At 37.6% G+C, this 10,000-nt stretch overlaps 2 protein-coding genes across 9 annotated transcripts in view; one reads left to right on the top strand and one right to left on the bottom strand.

Annotated features, from left to right (window-relative positions):
* LOC111333137 (uncharacterized) overlaps positions 1-7,395 on the bottom strand; it is a 17,049-nt gene extending 9,654 nt beyond the window's left edge. Inside the window, exons 1-7 of one of the 8 annotated variants that reach the window (XM_088755894.1) lie at positions 7,255-7,395; positions 5,504-5,747; positions 5,255-5,339; positions 4,431-4,504; positions 4,158-4,197; positions 3,318-3,406; positions 843-1,500 (exon numbers count right to left, since the gene is read on the bottom strand). In XM_088755894.1, coding sequence (XP_088612020.1) covers positions 843-1,476 — 634 coding nt within the window. In that variant the 5' untranslated portion in view covers positions 1,477-1,500; positions 3,318-3,406; positions 4,158-4,197; ... (2 more) ...; positions 5,504-5,747; positions 7,255-7,395. Of the gene's footprint in view, positions 1-842; positions 1,501-3,317; positions 3,407-4,157; positions 4,198-4,430; positions 4,505-5,254; positions 5,340-5,503; positions 5,748-7,254 lie in introns of those variants that run through there. The other 7 variants (XM_088755895.1, XM_088755896.1, XM_088755898.1 and 4 more) reach the window with 7 other exon arrangements.
* Positions 5,887-10,000, top strand: part of LOC148733866 (uncharacterized) — an 8,952-nt gene continuing 4,838 nt past the window's right edge. The window contains exon 1 of the mRNA XM_088755904.1: positions 5,887-6,079. The gene's annotated coding sequence lies outside the window, so the exon portion shown is untranslated. The remainder of the gene's footprint in view (positions 6,080-10,000) is intronic.

The following is a 10,000-nucleotide window of genomic DNA, read 5'->3' as shown; positions in this document are numbered from 1 at the left end:
ACCTTCTTTGAGTTGTGCATTTACTTTACATTAAAGATGGACTTTTAAAGGGATGACAGGATTTTCCATGTACAGTGTGAAGCGTGAGAAAGCCTCCAAAAACTGTCAATCACAACAAGGTAGAACAAAACTTTACTAAAATAGACTACCATGCTCCTTTTCAGTAATAAATAAATGAAATATATGTGTACATCAATGTACACAGTAGATAAACATTATCATAACAACAATAAAAACATACCGATGCTATACATCAAACAGCACCAAACTAAATATTTCTTTGTCGTTTATGGTACTCAAAATCACTAAAATTTTCGTTTAGATTTAATAGAAATGATGGCTGTGCTTTGGAACAGTGTTGTTATCAGAATAAGAAAGATGGTAAATTTCTCGTGTTAATTGAATTAATAACCCAGTAAATTATCATTACCAATTATAAATCTCACATTATTTCCCTCATTTTTATCATCATCTGTCTCTTTATCCAAATTGACCTAAGTACCTTTTTCATCCCCAGCTGACAACACCAACAATTAGATCATCATGCATTGTCTTTTTGTTCATTTAACAAATTGCATGAAACCTTAAAAGAGCCAGGATTGTGACACTTTTGGTATGAAGTTAATTGTCTTGTAATGAATGACGAAGTAGTCATCTACTTAGTGCCTTACTTTCTGGTAGCTTTTATACATTCCTTTAATCACTTTTAATAAAAACTGAATTCTTTATACCATTCAATGGAATGACAATAGCCAGAAATCCTGCATGTGGGCCAAATTTTACCACATTCTTCATGGATGTGAATTACTATAAGTATAACTAACACAAAAAAACATACTCACCCAAAATTGTGTTTAAACTGGATTTTGGTAGCAAGATGGTTGACCTCTGACCATTATCCTCCAAATTCACTATTCCAACTACTTGTACTTTTAAATCATTGTTCAATTCAAATAAAACAGAGCAACCACCGTTGTAGACATCTTTCAAATCCGTATTGCCCTTTGAGTGCAAATCATAGCGTTTGCTTCCGATAAAAAAGAACTGGGATGGACTTTCACTGATGGCTACATGTACCTTGGGACTTTTTTTCAAAACACTGCAGCATTTGTACCGTCTGCAACTGGCATGGTTGAATTCATAAGACTGTGGATAAATAGCAATCAGAACTAACCCAGAGAGAACATGATGAATTGTCTTTGCGATATCTGTTAGACGACAGCACTTTACCATTCGTTTCTTAAACTCCACTTCATATTCTTTGGCATCAAAGTTTTCTATTGGAATAGCCTTGCTGCTTGTGATGATAAAGTACTTGGTCAAGTTAGAGGTTTCACCAGGAGCATCATCAACCAAACAGCCCCACCCAACATGCACACCCTTCCGTTTTATTTTGCAAAGAGCTTTAGGCTTCTTTCTTCTTTCAGTTGGCTGAAACATCAGGGACCTAAACTGGTTCGGGGGGCTGTCCGTCATGATTTCATACAAAGCCAAACTAACCTTTGGAAAATTGAAATAAAATATACAATTAACTCTTGCTTGAACTCAAATAGTGATTTGTTTGAATTAAATCTGTGAGGTTATAATTCCCATATATGAAATCATATGATGAAATTTAATTCTAAATATAGTCAGAAAATAATGGTCCCATGCACGCCAAAATGGCCATCCTTTCATTTGATTATGCAAAAGGCTTTCTGCCTCTTTCTTGTATCAGTTGGCTGTAACAGTGGGGTTGTATATCTGTTCATTTTAATGTCCCTGTCCCCCATGACTGCTGCACTGTTTGAAGTACTGTCACAAAAAGCCACACTAACCTTTGAAAAATTGAAGAAAAAAATATACTATAATCTTTCGATTTAGCACCTGGGCCACTTAATTAATCAAATTAACTCGCGATGAGAGTTTTTTGATATGTGCGCTATATAAATACTGGTTAAGTACTGGTTATCAATTATTCACTTTTGGTACCTCATGAGAGGGTGCTTACTCGAAACAGGGCACTTATCAGGGACAGGGCACTTAATCCTTTAGAGAAACAGCAGAATATGTGAAACAAAGTTTTGATGTTTTTTTAAAAGGATCAAGAATACTGGAAAATGGACTTGTCCCTAGGTCCTTCCTGAGAAGTAAGACCTACCAAGCATACGTGGCAATATTTTAAGACAAGATCATTAGTGTAACAGCTACTACGCCCTTATCACCGGACACTGATTGGCTATAAGCTTGATTCGTGTTAAACTGTAACAATGACTCTTTGACATGCCACATGTCTTAATATGTTACATTACAAATGATAAGTGCTTCCTGTCTTGAATGTAATTTAATGCTATCTATGCCAAACAGTCCCTCAAGGACCAGAGGCTGCTGACTTATTTCAATTAACTCCATACACCGAATTGAAATATGGCGTCCAATTTAAATTGCCATTGTTCTGGACTTATTACGTACCCTCTCACAATGAGATAATCCTTTTGTGTTTCCACGTGAAGACGAGGCTAGTAAGTCCAGAACAATGGTAATTCAAATTGGACACAATAAAAAAAATTATTTCGATTCGGTGAATGGGAAGAATATCTGAACTGGTAGTTCTTTCTTTAACTCTTTACAATATATGCATTCAAATTAGTTTGGTGTTGCAGGCAACACATTTGCCAATTGAAAATAAGAAATCGTGATATTTTTAATGAACAAAGTTACAAAATTAAGTTGGTTATTTACTCATTCATATTTTTTCATATACCAGAGATTCACTGCTGCTAGAACACTTGCCCTAACTCAAAGTAAATTTCTGTTAACATTACTAGGGTCACTGAAGCAAAAGGAAAATTTCACACACACACAGTAGACAAGTCCAACGGTTATCATGACTCAGAGCGAATTGAAAAGTACAAGGTTGCCCGTCATTTTCTTAAATGTATAATCCCATCAAGTCAAGAAATCCTCCTTCCGAGTGTATCTCAAATCAATCAGCTGTTTACATGCAAGGCTGGTGACTGATTGCTCATTCCATGAATATATTATACTTCACAACAAATGAACACTTTTCTTTACCAACCACAATCTCAAGTGCAAGAATTAACTCTGGATGACAACTTTCTGACATCCACAAGCAATTATCTTTTTTCCACAACAAATAAAAGAGAATGCCATGTTACTTGCCCCAGTCTTTTGTTTAATTCACCTTTAGGGTTCTGGGTGTCCCCAGAATGTATACTGAAAACACTGGTGTTTTGGATGCGGAGAAACCCAAAATACAGGGATACCCAAGGTACTGAGACAGTGGCCATTTTTTGCTAAAAATACAGAACACTCACTTGCCTAAATTAAGCTTGCTCTGCAGGCTATGATAAACTCTTGGATTAATGCTGAACACAGAATATGATGACAATCTACACTGATTGAGCTGAAAAAGAAAAAAAAAACTCAACCTCTGGAAAAACTATAAATTGATGTTTGGGACTGCATGAGGTCCATCCATGGGATTAAAAATACTGAAGTGAGCGATGAAGTTTCAAACTTGATATCTCCCTTTATTGTAACTTTATAAGTTTGATGTTGATGCTTATATTCAAAATAATTTTGTAAAGAATGCATTTGTATGGTACTTTTGAATGTAAGATACAGATTTAATATAAATCCAGTAGTGTCAATCATTGCACTTATAACATTTGTAAGTGACAAATGGGTATTTTGCAGAATAAAATCCATATTTTAATCCTACCATCCTAAAAATGCCGGGTAAGTTTACATAAAAGGGAGATATCAGTAGTTCAATTTTTTCATTAGTTGGACTGTTATTATGGGTTACAAGTTCACTCCTTGGGGCCATTAGAATATTAGCTAACAGCAGTCATGTCCAGGCAATCATGGCCATATGGTACTTGAGGTAAATAGGGTGCTGAGAATTTTGCTATACATTAAGTTTTCACTGATTCTGCTGCTCTTGCTATTTTGCAATCCTGTAAGAGGCTACACTGACCAGCATCAAATTTCACCTCACAATGTTGACACATTATGAGTAAAACCATAACTACAATGATAATAAAAGTAAACAAGTAGATCAACCTGAAAGTTAGGTTTCTACTTAACGTAAATCTCTAGCCTCAAATGCACAAAAACAAGATGGCTGCCATGCTGAGTGTCAGACCGCTCACCTCACAAAGGCTCATAAGCCACAGGTAACCCATAGTAACACTGTAATAGTAACAAGACATAGTTATGATAAATCTTTAGAATGTTGAATTCAGTAAGTTATGAAATGGAACTATCCTAATTGTAATCCCTAGTAAAAAATTATCACGACTTTTAACAATTTTCTTCAATTTGCTGATGAAAGAAATGTAGAGGGGGACCAGTTGGTGTTGACTTTGGGGAAAAAAGGTTACAATTTAACTCAAAATACAAATCTATTTGAATTCAAAACTTACCTAACTGTACATAGTACAGAGCATCTCTTTGGCTCATTCCTCTCTAGGCCTGTGTCTTATCAGGCTATGAACTCCTACAAAGATGACAACAGCAATTGAAATATAAATTTATATTTATTCACTACTGGTATCATGCATGCAAAGGAAAGAAGATTTTTCTGACAATTCCACTGTTAAAATGTGGAGGAAACATAAACCCATTTGGAATGTTGAGAACACTTAAAGGGCTTGTAAATCACTTGCATAAACTGTTTAAGTGATTAAGAAACATCTCTAAAATTATTCAATCTAGTTATTTATTTATTCCTATTTACTATTTATATGCCACAAAAAATTACAAGTGAGAAATTTACAAATTATCAATCATTAATTACAAAAGAACTGCACTATTACATGAATTTAAAAATTTAATTGTCAACAAATTAAAAACAAGAGTTAAGCAATGACATGAGGAACACAATACAAGTTTGGAGCTTATAAAATTTGGATTACTGCACTATTGCCAGAAGTGGCTTACTTTTTTTCCTTGTAGGGCCTCGCAAAATGAGAGAATTCGGTACTAAACAGAGTCAGCCCGTGTAGTTCCGGTTCGACGCACTCAGGATCATTTAGAAACAGCAGACATTCATATTTATATAGAATTTGGAAAGAGCTGTAACTCAGGGACGGTGCATTCACTAAAAAGCTTAGAAGATTTTCCTTTCAAGCTTCAGCTCACTATCGAAAACAAATGAACTCGAGAACATAAACTCTCTATCCTTTATATATATATGCTATGAATATATGATAGATGCGGGGAAAGACATTCACAGAATTTAAGTTACCTTAGGCCAGCCTTGGTAAGTAACCTCTTAAGAACATTCCAGCGAATGACTCCCACGGAAAGTGTTGTGTTTAAGTGATTTTAACCTAAAAAGAAAGAAATATTTCCAAAAGAGTACGAGATGAACAATTTAGTAAATTAAACAGCTTGGATGTAACTGATCAAAAGATCTTTCTACTTCAAGAACACCGTTTCGTGTCATCTGACCTTTAATTCCCGTCTACTCAAAGGTTACTCGATGATCACTCACCTTATTCTTCTTTAGTTTCATCCACAAACGACTACGATCTCGCGATCCACTGATTGAGAGTAATAATCTATAACGAGACACAGACCAATCTCGTTTCCTTATTTGGCTGGAGAAAGGCGAACTTCCGGTTTAACTGTCCCCGGGTGCACCGGTCACCGATTGTTAGCCTTGAACCCCACCATGATCGCGCACTCCGAACCAATGAAACGCGACGGGGAGGGGGACAGGAAGACCCAGTCCTATACTAATGTCCGAAGTAACAGATTTTAATGAGTTGCGTTTGGTTTGAAGGGAAGAAGGCTCTATAAATTAAGCTACAAAGGAGGATTCTGGCGAATGAATTGAAAAATAAATTTTCCTCTTTTCCCGTGAGTTTCCCCATACTTGATTTGAGCGATGAGATATTACTACTATGAGTTACGATATATAACAGCCGCCTTCTAACGTCACGTAACCTGTTTGTGTGACTTGGAGATGGTGACCCCTCTCAGGACACACCTTATGTTATTGAACGGTCGTATTTTGAAACCGTTCGCCGAATTACCTGCCAGTAGCAAACAGAAAACAAACTGCTTGGTAAGTCTGTGTTATCTGGTATGTATTTGAACTCGACCGAGTGCCGGGAGAAGCGATAGAAAGGACAATTCCATAAACTGAACTGCTTCAATTATCATATTTGGCCGACTACGTTGCAAGAGAGAATTCAAAGAATCCTCATAAACAATATCGAACTAATTGGGAATCCGTTGTCACAAGAAGTAGAATATGTGGTATTGAAAATCTCATCGGTTCTGAAATTGGTGACGATGAATTTATTAAAAAGATCTGCTTTTTTTGTTCCTCTTAAACACACTGTACAAGAAAATAACTGTCAGACTTAGACAAGGTTTACACTAGAGGAAATTGTTCCGGATTCATGATGAATCCGAAACGTTTTAGTACCGGATTCATTCTGCCGTTTACACGAAAGTGGACAAATCTGAAATAAAAACTTCCCGGTTTGGTCGTGTCTCCGGAGATTTTGAATCCGGAATTTAAAGTGGGAACTTTGAATCCGGAAAGTTTTGTCGTGTAACCGCTTTTTTTCTCGAATCCGGATATTATTTCCACCTGCAATCTTTTGAGTTTGCGGTGAAACCAAAATGGATCTGGTGCTAACATTGCTGGCGGTCTCCGGTTGCCTAATCTTGTTGCAGGTTCAGGCGATAAATTTTATCATGTGTACCGCAGTATTTCTGAAGAAACGCAAATTATTATTGCAAGGAAGTTTAACGTCAGCCACACTTAATCGCCGACGACGTAGACTGCTTGGCATCTGTCCAACTCAAATTTGCCTCCGTGGCATCTGGATCTATTCTAGCCTTTTTTGGGGGAGGCATTTTCACCTTGTCGATCGAACGACGAAACAACACTGGGCTTGGTAACCATTCCATTTCGAATGTTTCTGGAGTTGTCGTTGTGTGTAAACGGTAAGGAATCCGAATATCCTTTCAGTGTAAACGCCTACGAATCCGAATACTCCAAAATTGATGAATCTGGAAACATTCACGAATCAGGAAAACTCTCCTCTAGTGTAAACCTAGTCTTAAAGGTTTGAAGCTATCGCCTCGGAAACAATGATATCATGGATTGTTTTCTTTCCTAAACATCCCAGTTCGCTCTGACGAAGGGTTACGCTCGAAACCTCAGCTTCAAAACTCTTTACGGTGGCCAATTTACATTATAAACTCAGTTGATAAAACCAAAATCACCTTGTTATGCTCTCCACCGACGCAGCACCAGTTTCTTTACAAACGTACCCCCTTTATTCATCACCTCATCCGATGTCTTAAGGATGATTGAGACTCGTTGTGTAGTGGTCTGGTGTGGTTTAATTAAAAATCTCGTCAGTGAGACTAAAGAGTGGAGTTCGTGAGAAACAGAGAAAGTATTTGTAGCTTGCATTACATTTCGCGTGACAGGCAGCCGCACTTCTGTTTTGCTTGTACAGAATCCATGAATTGATTATTTAAGTCTAGTGAAGACATTTGTTGGTCCTATTGCACAATATCTTAGTATCTTTTAATAAAAATGTAGCCATGGTGGGCCGAGTGCGAGCTGCAAAAGCTGGTTACCTATAGTGTATGAGAGAAAATTAATTCATTTAAAACCCCGGAGATATTGAATAACTCCTTCTCCCGGAAACTTTAGTCATCATTTCATGCTCCTAAACTTATTCATCATCATTCATGATTTATTCATGCCCATGAAATTAACTACCGTAAAGTGTGCTATAAATATACGTCAGATTTGATCTTTTATGAGGCGACTCCAAGTAAATCACAGCTAATTGGTTAGATGAAACGAATTTCGATGACTTAAACTGATGTTTGGTTAGCGGATGTATGGAAGACTAAACATGGCCGTATTTTGTTCGCAATGACCGTATGAATGAGTCTTATTTAGCTCCTGTTCGGTAAAAACTTAACTCTTGGTGCTGAATACAAGTGCTCTAACACTTGATTTGATTTCATACATTTCTTCTTTATTTTATAAATTTCAACTTTATTCTATTTATTTTTTTTTTATTGATTTTCATTTCATTTCATTGCGGCAGTTGACGTCATTTCATATTAGTTAGATTAAGCACCGCGAAAGCGGCGAACGCTGAACGTTGGCTAGCCGTTTGTCGTTTGCCGTTCCGTCCGTGATGTTCGTCTGTTAAGCTTCCCGACGAGCAATGGGTGTCTCAGGAGACTTTCTGTCTTGCTTTACCAGCTACTTATGTGAGCGTCGCCAATTTGTCCAGTTATCTGGTATAAAGTCTGGACCCAGATTGATAAAATATGGTATTCCACAAGGATCTATACTGGGTCCAAGACTATTTTCAATTTATGTAAACGACTTTCCGGAGGCTGTTACTGATGGGGACCTATTTATGTGTTCCGACGATACCACCATCTTCACTATTGGTAAGGATATAGACAGTATTATAGTGGTTTTACAGTCGATTCTGGATCAAGTCCTTTCCTGGTGCAACTCAAACAGGTTGACTGCTCACGAGACAAAATCTGAGGCTTTAGTGCTGTCGAAACATGATTTTATTGGTCCCTTGCCACTATTAAAATATGGCCAGAGTGTCATCAAGTTTAAGTCATCATCTCAATGTCTCGGTCTTACCATCGATCAAGATTTATCGTGGAAAGAACATATCATGGCTGTCTGTAAAACGTTTAACAAGAAACTCGCTACATTAAAACGTATAAAATTCCTACCTAAGTCTATTCTAGAGTCTATTTATTTCAAGACTATTATTCCATCTGTCTTGTATGGGATTGCTGTATGGGGCTCATGCTCACTGGTCTTGATGGAAAAAATGGAGCGTGTCTACCTGCGAGCTACAAGGTTAATCCATAATCTGCCTAGGGACATCAATATGGACGACATGTGTAAGCTGAGGGGATGGTCCCCTATTTCATATTTTTACACGAAAAGGGTACTATCCATACCGTATTTATTCGCCTATAAGCCGATCTCGGCTATAAGCCGAGACCCTAAACTTCTTCATGTCAGCAGCTGTTGCATTGAAATAAAAAATAAACACAAAACATTCGGCTATAAGCCGAGACCTAATAATTGCAAAGTACTCCACGCGTGTCGTTAACTGAGATGAATTAACATAAACCCAAAACAAAAGGAGCTTCCCTCTCGGGAAACATGTAACCAAAAAGTAGGTTATTTACTCAGTTGTTATTGGTCGTTTAATTGAAAGTAACAACAAATCACAGATAAGTTGAATTTAATGTGAACATGAATAGAACCATGCGTGAAATAACAAAACATTCACCTGAGTTCAGAATCCTGTCTCAAACAATCGCTCTCTTTCAAAGTTATCGTAATCGATCATCATGCCGAAAGTTCGTCGTTCTTCATACAACTTAGCGTTCAAACTAAAAGTCGTTGCTGAAGCAGAGGCCGTCGAGAACAACTCCGACATCGCTAGAGATTACGGAATCAGTGAATCGATGGTGCGTCGCTGGCGAAAAGATCAAGCGAACCTGTTTTATGGTGAGCTTAAAATGTCAGCAAAGCGAAAGACGATGGGCTGCTTTTCGCCAAAGTATCCTGAATTGGATGAGACACTACTGGACTGGTTTTCAGGGCAGGGGAGTCAAGGTAGGTCTTTCGCTTCTTTAAAACAATGAAAAGCTTCAATCAACTGATATTTGTCAGATCGTGTTGCAATGTTTACACAAACCGTGGGAATGACCGCTTCTGATTGGCCAGTTTTTCATGTCGTCAAAACAAGTCAAACAATTGATCTCTGTTATCTTTCACAGGAATTGCTGAAAGCGGATTAATTCTACGGCTAAAAGCGAAGGAGTTGAGCAGTGATCCAGACTTCAGAGCCTCACTGGGTTGCTACCAGAGATGGAAAAAGCGCCATTCCATCGGCCTTCGCACTAGGACAACCCTGGCCCAGCGACTCCCACAAGATCTGGAAGAAAAGATCATCCA

This window comes from Stylophora pistillata, chromosome 4 (assembly GCF_964205215.1).
Source record: "Stylophora pistillata chromosome 4, jaStyPist1.2, whole genome shotgun sequence".
NCBI lineage: Eukaryota > Metazoa > Cnidaria > Anthozoa > Scleractinia > Pocilloporidae > Stylophora > Stylophora pistillata.
This window is presented reverse-complemented; position numbering and strand designations above follow the sequence as displayed.